This window comes from Sciurus carolinensis, chromosome 6, assembly GCF_902686445.1.
Source record: "Sciurus carolinensis chromosome 6, mSciCar1.2, whole genome shotgun sequence".
Classification (NCBI taxonomy): Eukaryota; Metazoa; Chordata; class Mammalia; order Rodentia; family Sciuridae; genus Sciurus; species Sciurus carolinensis.
The window spans coordinates 104,014,592-104,028,459 of NC_062218.1; the positions used below are offsets into that span (position 1 = coordinate 104,014,592).

At 42.5% G+C, this 13,868-nt stretch overlaps 1 protein-coding gene across 4 annotated transcripts in view; it reads left to right on the forward strand.

Moving 5' to 3' along the window:
- The window catches only part of Sh3rf2 (SH3 domain containing ring finger 2), a 139,696-nt gene that overhangs the window by 35,760 nt on the left and 90,068 nt on the right, over positions 1–13,868 (forward strand). For all 4 annotated transcript variants that reach the window (XM_047556387.1, XM_047556384.1, XM_047556388.1 and 1 more), the window contains one exon: positions 13,394–13,663. In XM_047556387.1, the coding sequence (XP_047412343.1) occupies positions 13,394–13,663 (270 nt within the window). The remainder of the gene's footprint in view (positions 1–13,393; positions 13,664–13,868) is intronic.

The window sequence follows — 13,868 nt, forward strand, 5'->3', positions numbered from 1 at the left end:
GAAGTACAAAAAGATGTTCTATTTGGCTGCAATGGTAAGTGCAAGAGGAGGATGACCAGAGACAAAAGTGGAGAGACAGACAAAAACAGAACGGATTCCAGCTGTGTGAGCTGATGCTGTCTTGTCTCCTCATACCTCAGTTTCTCCCTGCACCACATAGGCATGATAATATCACACAAGGTCACAGCTAGAACCTAATGACATAGCAGATGCAAAAGTTGCATGTTGCACACCAGGTCTTAAAATTCCAGTTCTAGAGAGGCAGTGCTGGCGGGCTGGAGCAATGTTTCACATCTGGAGCTGGTGCAAATTAGGCAGGGAACGCTGAGGTGGTGTGTTGGAACCAGCTTCCACCGGCTCTCTGGAGGCAGAGAGCACATTTCTTCCCTACTCTGCACACAGTGATGTCACATTAGTAAACCAGGTAGAAGAACTTACATCGTGCAAATTGATAATTGCTACAAGACAGAGCCTTAAAAAAAAAAAAAAAAGTTGATCTACCTGCACAGCACTGAGTTAGAGTAAAAGTAATGAGAAGGGTAGGGACCCTGGCAGCAGTCACTGAAGAATATCTATTCACAACAGAAATTTTTTTAAAAGATTTTGGCATCATCTATAAAAGAGCAACTCTGTAATTCTTACTGCTACATAAAACAGGCCCACCTGAAGCCAGGCTTTAGGGAGGACAGGAGGGCCACTCCCTCATGCCAACCCATTTCCTGACGTGCCAGTGGAGTGTCAATGACACCCAGCTCATGGAAATGAGATTGGAGCCTCTCAGCCCAACAGCTGCTGAGAGCTGCTTTCTTTGGCTCAGGTGGCCAGCAATAAATTGGATTTCAATGTTCTGAATAGGCAGAAAAAGATAGCTCCTTGCTCTCCTGCTCCCCGCGCCGGAGCTGCCAGCTGGCACTTTCCTGTCACTCATCATGGTTGCCCACGGTGGAGATTATACACTTAGTGCAGAGGGCATGTTGGGAAAGGAAATGTCTTCAACAGGCAGGAGTCGTGGAGGCAGATACCTGTTGGAAAAACTGGGATACAGATAGAACCCTGAGCATGTTTTAGATAATGGAGCCTTTTTAAAGGATGGCCTAGAAAAATACAAATTCATTTGGGGCTAGCAGGCCAATACACTCCCCAATTTGGGGAAAATAACTAGTGGCATGTGTTGTAGCTTTATGGCAGAAGTAGTGTTGACAAAATAGCAAGTTTGAGTTGAGTTTAAGTAGCATGGGTTAATTTCATATTAATTCACTCATTTGTTTGTTTAACAACAAACAACGAAAGTAGAGAGAAAAGCACAATGACCCACCTCCTACCATGATCAAGTTCAGCAGCATTTTGCAAATGTGGTTTCATCTCACCCATGACCTTTATTTTGGGAATGTATTGTTGTCTAGTGCCACTAAAGTGTAAGTCCCATGGAAGCAGAGATTGTGTCTGTCTTATTTATTATGGGCACTCAGAAAAGTTTTGTTGATTATAGGCATGGATGGTATCACTTTGCCAAGTATTAAGAATACAAAGGTGAATTAGTCCTCGTGCCTGATGTGCAGATTGACTAGTCAGTCAGTTATTACAGCACAGGGTGATGTGTCTGCTGTGACAGGGGAAGAAGAGCATGCAATGGTTCACAAAATGGGAGATCCAACTGTTGCTAATATTTAATTGATTTTAATATCTTGATAACTGAATTTCTATATTTAAAAAAAAGTGGGAGACTCAACCGAACCTTTAGGAGTGGAGAGGAGACAGAAAAGGCTTTCTGAAGACAGAGATGTACAGGACATACAGGATACTGTCAAAGACATTGGCATCCATCTAGATAGGACCTTGTGGGAAAAGAGAACTGTCTCGCCTATTCTGCAGCACCTCCTGCCTAAGGAAGGGTACTTACTGACTCAACCTCAGCAAGAAGCGATGGCAGATAACTGCTGGAATACTTGTATACCTTAATTATCAGTGATGCTTTCCATTTCTCAGGGACTTGAGGAGGATTTTCATAAGTTCAGCCATTCTAATGAAAGAAATGACCCCATACCCAGGGCCAAGTGTGGGTGTTTAGCATGTCTCGGATGCACAGCTGCTCACTCCTTCCATGGAGTCCAGTTCTGTATGCAGGCAGGGTATTTCTTCTCCAAGGTCATGTCTGCTCCATTTGCGAGGGGTGTTTTGAATTTTGATTTGAAGAAGGCAGACAAGCTGCAGACTTGCAGTCCTGGTGGTGAGAATTCTTGGCTTCAGGGACTGCTGAACAGAAAGGGAAGACTTCTGACTTCCTTAGCTTAGTGTTTCCAACAAGGGCAGGCCAACCTCTTCCCTTTCATATCACTGAATTACAGTGCAAATAAGTGATACTGTGCACACACACAAAGCTTGCAAGGTTGAAGACTAATTAAGAAGGAAACCTTTTGAAATCAAGATGTAACTTTTTGACAACAGAGGACAAGCCCAGCTACATTCACTCTCCTCCTCAAAGTCGTTTCCCCAAGCGTCTGGGAGTATTTGAGGACACTCCATTTCTCACAGCAGGCCGTCCTGCTGGAGGCACCCTGACCTCACTGGCAATTTAAGGAAGACCACATACACAAAAGGAGAGAGAAAAGCACAATGACCCACCTCCTACCACGACTCAGGTTCAGCAGCATTTTGCAAATGTGGTTTCATCTCACCCATGACCTATTTTTTGGGAGTGTGTTATTGTTGTTTTGGTACCAGGGGCTCTTAACCACCGAGCCACATCCGCAGTCCCTTTTTTATTTTTTATTTATTTGTTTATTTCTTTTGAGACAGAGTCTCTCTAAGTTGCTTAGGGCCTTGCTAAATTGCAAGGCTGGCTTTGAACTTGTGATCCTCCTGCCTCAGCCTCCTGAGCCGCTGGGGTTAAGGGTAGGCGCCACCATGCCCAGCTATTTTGGGAGTATTTTAAAGATGCTTCTGGAGCTTTAATCTTTCACCTTTAAAAGAAAAAAAAAAAAGAACTATTATCTTTGGAGTTGCAAGGAATAGTAAAAACCACTCTTGTGTTGTGCTTAATGACAGAGAAGTTTGGCACCTCACCCAAGGATACAGTGCTTAAGTGTGGACCACATCTAGGAGCCACCTCCAGGTTATGGACACATTACAAAAAACATCCTGCTGTTTACCTGGGCCACATTTCTCCTCCAGCTCCAGAACACTCCACATGAGGATCAAAGAGAAGAAACAACTCAGAGGAGAAAACCAGGATAGAACATCTAAATTTCTTTTCCTTAGCCAGTAGAGTAGTGGTGGGAGGGTTGTTGGCTTATTTTTCTTCACTCTGCCTGTGAATTTGGCTCAGTTTCTTAAACCATATGGAAAAGGACTCATCCACCACACACCGTGCCTTTCGGAAAAGCTCACTCAGAGATAATGAATGGAAGGGAGTAGAATCACCTCCCAGGCAGAGTGAGATAGCACTTTGTCCTTCGGACTCCCACAAGCATCCCACCCTTCTCCACAGGTCCCTGTGCCCTCCTCAAGGAAAAGATGGTGGAAGAAATGCTTTGTTCCCTGGGAAGTTCACTATGTCCCACTGAACATATCTAGGACTTGGCACCCAGCTAATTCAAAAGCAATCTCAAGCTATTTATTGAAAACCAGCTTGTGTTTAGGGCCAGGGATGGAGCTATGGGCATGTGTGGTATTACCTTCCTGTGGTGGGGAAGTGTGATCGCTCCAAAGCAATCTTGGAGAAATGTCTGGAGGGAGAACAGGAAAAGTCTTCCCATGTAGTGAGAACTCCTGCTTCCTGCTGCAGGACCCCCGGAACTCAGGAGCTAGGCAGGGGCTTGAGGGACAAGGGTTTGCATATCCTGAGTGTTTGGAAGAGAAAGAAGGAATGCCAGGCCCATCCACTCAAAGTGGTACAACTTAAGTAAAGAAGGAAAAGGGAGCCTGGCGCAGTGGTGCACGCCTGTAATCCCAGCGGCTCAGGAGGCTGAGGCAGGAGGATGGTGAGTTCAAAGCCAGCCTCAGCAATGGTGAGGCACTAAGCAACTCAGTGAGATCCTGTCTCTAAATAAAACACAAAATAGGGCTGGGGATGTGGATCAGTGGTTGAGTGTCCTGAGTTCAATCCCTGGTTAAAAGAAAGAAAGAAAAGAAGAAGAGAAAGGAAGAGGAGGAAAGGGGAGGCCTGAGATGTCTCAGCTCTCAGAGAAGGGCTGGAATAAGGCAAAATCTAAGGGGAGAGAAACAGAGACACAACAAAAGCCACAGAACAGAAGAGAATTGTAGATACACACATGGGGCCAAAATAAGAAGCTTCCTTACTTTAGCTCTCCTTCTGTCCCTCAGTGTCTCTTGGCTCCTCATTCTTTTCTTCTACCATCTATTATCTTCTATTTTCTATCTATTTGTGTTTCATCTTTGTTTCCCTGACTAAGGCTGTGAGCTGCATGAAGGGCCTTGTACAATACCTGGCACAGTATTGACACTCAGAAATACTTGTGGCAAGAAAAACAATGAAAGATTGACAAGTAGAGCTGGAGAAGTCAGGGCAGAAGCGATGACAGAGACCCGTTGCCCCCTCTTTTCCTTTGGGCAAAATCTCTAAGTATCCTTATTTATTGAGCATTTTTTTATGTGCCCGACATTCTACTAATTACATGATTTATCTCCTTAGTACTCTCAACAAACTCATGAGGAAGTGTGTCCAAGGGTCCCAAGACACCTTCAGGTTCAGTGATTCACTGGGAGGGCTCACAGAATTCAGTGAAGCTGACATACTTGTAGTTAGGATTTATTCCTGATAAGCGGTACAGGTTAAAGTCAGCAATGGAAAAAGGCACACAAGGCAGACAAGGAACAGAGTTTTTGGTCGTCCCTTCCCAATGCAGGTATGCAGATGGTGCTTACTTCTCCCAGCAGTGCTGCATGACAACATGCATGAAGGGTTGCCCACCAGGGAAACTCACCTGAGACTTCATGTCTGAGAGTTTTTATTGCTTCCATGACAATGTGGCTGCCCTTAGTCTCCAGCCCTTCCAGAGGTCAAGCTTCTACTGCTTGTCCCAAAGCTTCTGCCATAAATCACCACCTAGTGTGACCCAAGGTCCCCAGGTAGACAGTCTTCTTGTTCAGCCACAATAGTCTAAGGGCTTAGAGATTACCTCAGGGCAGAGCCAAACCTTTGGTTGGAATGTGCAGGGTTTGGATAATCCAGACTTGCTGAGCTGTGCTGAACACAGAGAAGTGCAACTATTAGCCCCAATTTGTGAATGATGCAATCTAAGGATCAGGGAAGCTTTGATTTGGTCAGTTACAAGAGCCAGAGTGCAAACCAATATCTTACTTGACCCAAAATATGTTTGTAACTATTGCACCTAGTACCTCTCCTACACAAGTAAAATTCTCTACAATGAAAAGAAACTTCTAGAGAGTAGCTCATAAACTCTGTTCTCAAATTGAATGCTCCGATTCAGATTTCCACTTGGGAAGATCACAGTACCATGAGCTTTCTGGTGATCCCAAGTGCCCAAGCAGCAGATGGTCCTTGCCAAGGCCAGGTGGATATAATCCTCTCTACTAAGTGAACTTTGCGGGGTTTAGAGGTATCTCCCCTCTTACTAGAGAAGGGCCAACCAGCACTTTCTAATATTAACACTATTGCCCCCAACAAATCTGCTCCAAACATATTGTCCTGAGGGAGGGAGGGAAGGAGTGAGCCAGGGTGGCTCAGCTGGTTAAGCAGCAACTAGGAAGTTAGACTCCAGGACAATTGTTGAGCTCTTGCCTCACCAGTAAGGTTGAATCATAGGGAAAGTCACATACGCCTTACCCTCCTTCCTAAGGTGTGTTCTGCTGAACTTGTGAAGTGGTCCAGATGCAAATACACAAATCACATCAGCAGAGCAAACTTTTTTTTTGGGGGGGGGCAGTAATCAGGGATTGAAACCGGGGGCACTTAACCACTGAGCAACATCCCCAGACCCTTTTTATATTTTATTTAGAGATAGGGCCTCACTAAGTTCCTTAGGACCTTGCTAAATTGCTGAGACTGGTTTTGAACTCTTGATCCTCCAGCCTCAGACACTGGGATTACAGGTGTGTGCCACCATGCCCAGCTTAGCAGAGCAAACTTCTAAGAAACTTTTCAGCAAAGAAATCTATGTGACTTTTTCCCTTTATATTCTCTGAAATTATTTGAGTATGAAGCCCTGCTTGTATAAATGTTTAACACCAGATTTTTAACTTAGGAAACATGGAAAATATGACTAAGACAATCCTTTCTTATTTCCTAGATCATGCCAATTAATCTTGTTTTCAAATAATTGTCATCACTTGTGTTTATTAATCTTTTGTACATACTTTTCCTCTAGAAACAGTAATTCCTGAATGTTTCTTGATTAATTCTCTAATTCATTCATTCATCCGGCATTTATTGAACACCTACTTCTGTCCAGGGCTCAGAGATAGAGATATAGAGGTGCTTCAGACTCAAAACCTGAACTTCCCAGCAGCAGAGAATTTCTGTAGCCTGGTGAATGATAATTTGAGCCAAAGGCCAGGATAGCTTTTTCTTGGCTCCATTTTTCAGTGATGGGCAATCTCATGACCAGCTCAGGGAGATAAACAGTTCACCAGCATGTTGATATTGGTCCCATGTGATGCCAGAAGCAGAGAGGACCAAGTCAATGTTTCTAAACTACAGAGGTATCCCCAGTGAATGGCCAAGAGCTGTTTACACAACAGCAGGTCAAGTTCTCATACCAGCTCTGCTTTTTATCTTGTATGAGTCTCGGGGGTAATTCTGCTCCCCTTGGGCTCTTTTTCTTACCCCGTTTTCAATTCATACCCCCTTGCATTTTTTTTTTTAATTGGAAACAAGCTCAAGACTCACTGGCATCTGAACCACCTGCAGTTACTGAATTCTGCTATTTGGGTATTTCATTGTTATGGGGTTTTGTTGTTTCTGGGTTTTGAATATGTATTAGCTAGGAATGGTTCAGACTTTTTTGTTTGCTTTTGGACTTGATTTTTTAGTGACTTCAACAACAACACTTATTTGATGCTTACTTACACTGCACATCCACCTTGGTTTGGCAGAGTGGTTCCACACCCTTCCCACCTAGAGGCCCAGCTGGAAGAGCCTATACCCTCTGGAGCTCCTTTGTCACCTCTGCAGGAGGAAGGGACTGGGAGGCTCCTGCTGGGAGTGACCCACACTGCTTCCACTCCCATTTCATTAACTAGAGTGGACATGTGGCACGGCCACAGGCACGCCTGACTCCCAGACCTTCCCCTCCTTGTCCTTGACTGAAAAACCAGATTATAGCATCCTTTCTCTCCTGAGCACTTTCTGGGACGAGGTCTGCCTTTGTCCTCAAGTGATGGCAAGGGAGAGCAAAATCAAAAATCACAAGATTGTGGCTTCATGACTGAGGCTTGCCTGAGAGGAAACACACACACACACATACACACACACACACTGACAGTGTCTCCTATTTTCTCTATCCCTTAAAGGAAGAATTGTTCCGTTTTAAGTGTCAGAAGGTAAATACATGTAGTTGTAGCAATAAACAGTAAATTGGCGCTACGACCTCATTTGATCCTGTGTCCTTTAGGTATAGCTGGACCTGGGGGCTCAAATTTTATTATCAAGGCTCTAGCTATCTAGTTACCTATTGCTTTGATTTGGATGTCCCCACCAAAACTCAGGTTGAAATCCGATTCCCATTATGAGGTATTAAGAGGTGGGAACAGATGGGACCTTTAAGAGGTGATTGGGTCATAAGGGCTCTGCCCTCATGAATGGATTAATGGATTAGTAGATTAATGGGTTATTGCAGGAGTGGCTTTGTTATAAAAGTGAGCTGTCTATGGTGTGCTTGCTCTGTCTTGCCATGTAAATGCCCTCAGCCAGAAGAAGGGCCTCAGCAGATGCCAAGCAGATGCCAATGCCATGCACTTGGACTTCCAGATCCATGAGCTAAATAAATTTCTTTTCTTTATAAATTACATGGTCTGTGGTATTCAATTATAGCAGCAGAAAACGGATTAAGATACAATCCTTCTCTTTATATCTCTAGTGTTCTGCTGCCTTCCGCCACTTCTTTCAGGGAGGTGTGCCTACTGGTTGAGAAACATCCCCGTATTACAGTCCAATATTGTATTTGTGCTATATTACCCTGGCAGTCCAAGGCATACAAACTTAAGGTTTGTGATCCAAGATTGAGAATTATTTCTTCTCAGTATCTATCAAATCTCAAAGAAAATACTAGTTGGCCCTAAATGGCGCATATGTCTGTTCTGTACCAATCATTATATATACTGGGGGTATTTGTGTTCTCTAACTGGCTGTCCTGGGTCACACAGTCCTATCTATATGTGGTATAATCAGAGTGAATGACATGCCTGTCACAAGATGAAGAGAGAAAGGTACTTTCTCAGAGAAGGGGTTGCCTGGCAAAGCAACGACATAATTTACAACCACGATGTTTGCATATCCTGGGCTCTGGTTTCTGGGCTCTAGGCATTATCCCTCCATTAAAACTGTGGCCCTTGTAGTTTCCAGACCCTACTCAAAAGACAAATGAATAGACAAATAACAGAAGAACTGAAGTCCTAAGTTTTTTGAATCTAAAAAAACAAAACCAATGATTTTTAGCTTCCATTTGAATTATCTGCCTTTCTGAAAAATAGCAGGAAAAAGAGTTTGGTGACGACCTGATTATGAGACCTCCACACCACAGTATCCCTCTTGTCTCCTCATCCTATACCTGTAGCAACAGAAAACAATCGTGAGCCATAAGAGCTGCCACCAACGATACAATGGATAATAGCTGATGTGGAACTTGGACTCACTTTCCCTGGAGAGAACAGTGGAGGACCAGCTAGAATCAGCCAGCTGAGTCTCTTCAGGTGCTTAACTTTTATGTGAGAGCTCTGGAGTTCAATCATTCATGCTAATGCAGCCAGCAAATTGCATTCACACTCTATTCAGATTTTGATTACAAAACAGCCCAAAATGAGTTTTATGTTGGAAAAATAGTCGAGTTGATTTCAGTAGGACAGAAGACCATGCATGTGCCAGAAGCAGTCAGGCGTGGAGGTCAGGTGCACCTAATTGTGTCTGCCTTAGGTGGTAAATGCCACCAGCCGAGGTCACACAGCCCACCTAAGGCAGAAGTTCTGTTTCCTGATCAGCAAAATAGGCTAATACCACCCCTTTGCAGGGCTTTGAGGTCACATGAATGAGACAGTAGATGAAAAGCGTTGTCAGGCAACAGTGTAAGAAAAATTTCCCCGGCTGGGCAGAAAGAACCCCAGCAAGTGTTAATTTCCTCCACTCTTCAGTCATCCTCTCCCTCAGGCTGCTCTCTCCCGCTCTCCGTCCCTTCCTGCCTCCCTCCACCCTGTTTTCTCCACCCATGTTTTCTATAATCTGAACATAGATCCAAGAATACCAGGGGAGAGATTATCCAAAAGGAAGAGAAAGAAGATGAAGAAGGTCTTCACGTTAAAGATAGAATTTACAATTCATTTCCACGATACTCACCTGTGTTGAGGGGAGATGGACAAAAGATGGTGTGGAGGTGAAGACAGTCGATGACATCAGAATTAGGCATCTTCAGAGGCACTGAAGTACTCCACATAATTCAGGTTTAATATACTCTCTTGGCACTCGTTAAACTATGTAAGCCACTTGCACTTGAAATATCCTCCAGAAAGGAAAAGAAGACAGCATGTTGGCAATTTACAAAGCTTACCTCAAAACTCCATTGCCCCTTTAGAGTTATAATAAGAAACAGCTTGAACCCATAGAATCAAACTTGGGTGGTAGGCTCCTCAGTTTAAATGCTAAGGACTTAAAATCAGCATACTACAGTGATGTGGCCATATCAATGTTTATAGCAGCTCAATTCACAATAGCCAAGCTATGAAAACAAACTAGGTGCCCTTCAACAAATAAAAGGATAAAGAAAATGTGGTATATATACACAATGGAATATTACTCAGCCATAAGGAAGAATGAAATTATAGCATTTGCTGGTAAATGGATAGAACTGGAGACCATCATGCTAAGTGAAATAAGCCAATCCCAAAACCAAAGGTCAAATGTTCTCTCTGATATGCAGCTGCTAACCCACAACAAGGAAGGATAGGGAAGGGAAGAATAGAAGTTCATTGGATTAGACAAAGGGGAATGAATGAAGTGGAGGGGAGAAGGGAACAGGAAAGACAGTAGAATGAATTGGACATAACTTTCCTATGTTCATTTATGAATACACGACCAGTGTAATTCCACATCATGTATAACCACAAGAATGGGAATCCTTATTAAAAATAAGTTATGTTCCATGTATGTATAATATGTCAAAATGTACTCTACTGCCATGTATATCTAAAAAGAACAAATTAAAAAATAAAACTAAATTTTTTTAAAAACTTGAGTGGTAGGGATGCTTAATAAAAATGCAACTACTTAAATTCTACTCCAAGAGATTCTGATCAAGTAGGTCAGGGATGAGGTCTGGTATCTGTATTTTTATCATCTCCCAGGATTTTTTTACATGTAAACTACAGACTTCATTTTGAGAAACATAGGTTTAGTGGTTACAAGTTTGGACTTGAGGATAATCCTAAATCCACCACTTTCAAGCTTTGTGAACTTGGGCAACTTTTAATTTTTCTGATTCCCATTTTTCTAGTCTTTTTTTAATTTGTTCTCTTTTTTGTCTTAAAATTAAAAATAATACACACTTCCAATTTATTGGTAAAAAATTAAATAAAATATATTGTAGAGTGCTCAGCATAGTATCTGAAATGTAGGAAAAAACATTCAATAAACACCAACTACGGGTATTATTTTTTTCATGCAAAGTCAAAGGCCTTGAATTCTTTATCTTTTTTATTCTTATTTTATTTTGTTATAAATCCAAAAGAATAATACATTTAGCAGGATGGAAGGTTATGCAACTTTCAGAAAAAAGTCTAAAGTGAAATAGTCCAAGATGGGTATAGCTGCTCAGCAACCCAGAACCCTTCCTTCCCTATTTAGGAGTGGCCCACAGCCTCTTTAGGCAAGATGGTAGCCAGAGCTCCAGGAACCATGCCTGCATTCCACATAGCAGGATGGAGGAGAGGAAAGAGAAACTCAACCTGTCACAGTAAGGACACTTCCTAAAGTTTGCTTACACTCCATTGTCCAGAACTTAGCTACCACACAGACTGGAAGATGTGACAGTATTCCAGGTAGTCACGTACCCAGAAAAAAAAAAAAAATGTGTCTTGTATTACATTGGAAAACTGGGGAGAAGGAATATGGAAGGAATATTGTTTCCATGTACTGAACCCGAGGAGTCCAGCAGATTAGAGTTGTTCCCCAGAATCCTCTGCTATCATCGCACGTGCACCTCTCACTTCTCAGGCAAGGAGATCTTCCTCAAGAAAAGGAGTTGCGTGGTTTGCTTATCCCACTCAACTTGGCTTGTTTTCTTCCTAAATTCCTTCATACCTTTCACTCCCCCCCACCAGTTTCAGTCACTTTTCTACGAATTTTGTCAAATTTTAATAAGTAATACAATTATTTCATTGTAGAATAGTTAGAAAACACAGCTAAACACTCAGAAAAAAATTAATATTCAAAAATCTGACAACTTGGAAATACTCAACATGTTCACACAGACATCTAACGTGTTCCTTAGCCTTTGCATGTTACATACATATGTAATGAAAACCTAGTCTATGTGATGCTTTTGAACTTCTATTACTCATATACTCTCTATATGAGTATATTTTAGTTTATGCAACCACTCCCCTGCTTATAGCCACAACACGGTTAAGGCCCCTAGTACACACATCTTGCTGACATTTCCACCAGTTTCCCCAGGACAAGCTGAGTTCCTGTGGTTTTCTAATTCCTAGACTCACCTCACTGCATCCACAGCTCCACCATTCCATCAGCAAAACAAGGTTCAGTCTTATCTCTATCCCAAATCTTCCCAGAATTCCCTTTGCAAATGAATGTGTAGGATCAGAAGATCCTTGACGACCAGAACTAATGCCTCCCTGCACCCCACAACATGGCAGGACTGCCACAGTGAGAGGGGACCCCTTCATCCCACTGCTCAGAAAAGCGCAGAACAAAATATAAATAAAATATAAATATAGTCCCACCTGAGAGAAAGGATTAGAATTAAACCTCAGTTGTTAGAACTTACAATTTGCCAAGCTGACTCCATGCCAGATCAGAGTGAGGTTAATTCTGTGTAGGGAAACCAGTTTCAATTAGAAAGAAATTTTGACTTAATTAATTATTTAGACAGGAAACTGATTTGACAAATGATGATTCACGAGTTGATTTTTTAAAGGAAAACACTGATGACTGATTTCTGACTAATTATTTCTTTGTCTTGGTTGAGCTTCCTAATGATCCAAGCATTCACGAGGTTTGCAGTTCCTACAGAAGCCCGAAGATGAATGATGTTGCTTTGCTCTCAGAGAGTGCTTGCTACTTCCAGGTGGTTTGCATCTCAATTTTCTTCCCATCAACACTGAGGAATAGGTAGAACTGATATCATTAGTCCTCCATTTTAAATGATGGTAACAGGGGCTGCCATTTTTTTGAGCACTTATTATGTGATAGGCAAGATGTTAAGTGCACTATGGATATTTTTTATTCCTCACAACAACCTTAATTAGGTAGGCATTCTATTAATACCCCATTTTAAAAAGGGAATACAGTTTTTGGAAGAGTTAATAACCATAATCACACAAAAGGAAAGAGGGTGGAGCCAGAATTCGAAATCAGTGTAGACCCATAAGGAGTCCCTGACTGACTCACTCAAGTTCACATAGTTTGTGAGTGAAACCCCCAACGTTGTTCCTGAAATAGTGATATTTCTGGGCACAATGGAGCACACCTGTAATCCCAGAGGCTCAGGAGGCTGAGGCAGAAGGATAGAGATTTCAAAACCAGCCTCAGCAAAAGTGAGATGCTAAGCAACTCAGTGAGATCCTGTCTCTAAATAAAATACAAAATAGGACTGGGGATGTGAATCAGTGACTGAGTGCCAGAGTTCAATCCCTGGTACCCTCACCCTCCCCCCCAAAAAAAGAACAAGGACTCTAGAATCAGGTCGCCCAAGTTCAGATCCTACGTCTGCCATTGCCTAGCTGTGCCACCTTATGCAAGTTACTAAACCACTCTGTGTCTCAGTCACCACCATCTCTGATAAATAGGGGTGATTAGTGTCTATCTTAAAGGGTACTTAGATTAAATGAGACAACACACACACACACACACACACACACACACACACAAGTTAGCACATAGTATGTGCTTCCTTGAAGTTATTTATATTATTACATCTGTCCCTCCAGCCTCTAAGCTATATACATGTTATTTTCTGTGCCCCTGCAGGTGCCTCGAGCCAAGGCCTTATGCAACTACAGAGGGCACAATCCTGGTGACCTGAGGTTCAATAAGGGAGATGTCATCCTCCTTCGGAGACAGCTTGATGAGAATTGGTACCAGGGGGAGATCAATGGCATCAGCGGGATCTTCCCAGCCAGCTCCGTGGAAGTCATCAAGCAGCTGCCCCTGCCGCCCCCGCTCTGCAGGGCCCTCTACAACTTTGACCTACGAGACAAGGATAAAAGTGAGAACCAGGATTGCCTGACCTTCCTCAAGGTAAGACTGCTGGCCACCACAGTCTTTGGGGATGCCATAGAGACTATTGTAGAATCTAGAACTGTTTGCTTAATATTTGCTGATTTCTAAAAATATATTTATTTTATACATGAATATACATGTAATTGTATATAATATATGTGTGCAAATATATGCATGTATATATATTTATATATGCACACATTAAGTGTGTGTGTGTGTAAAT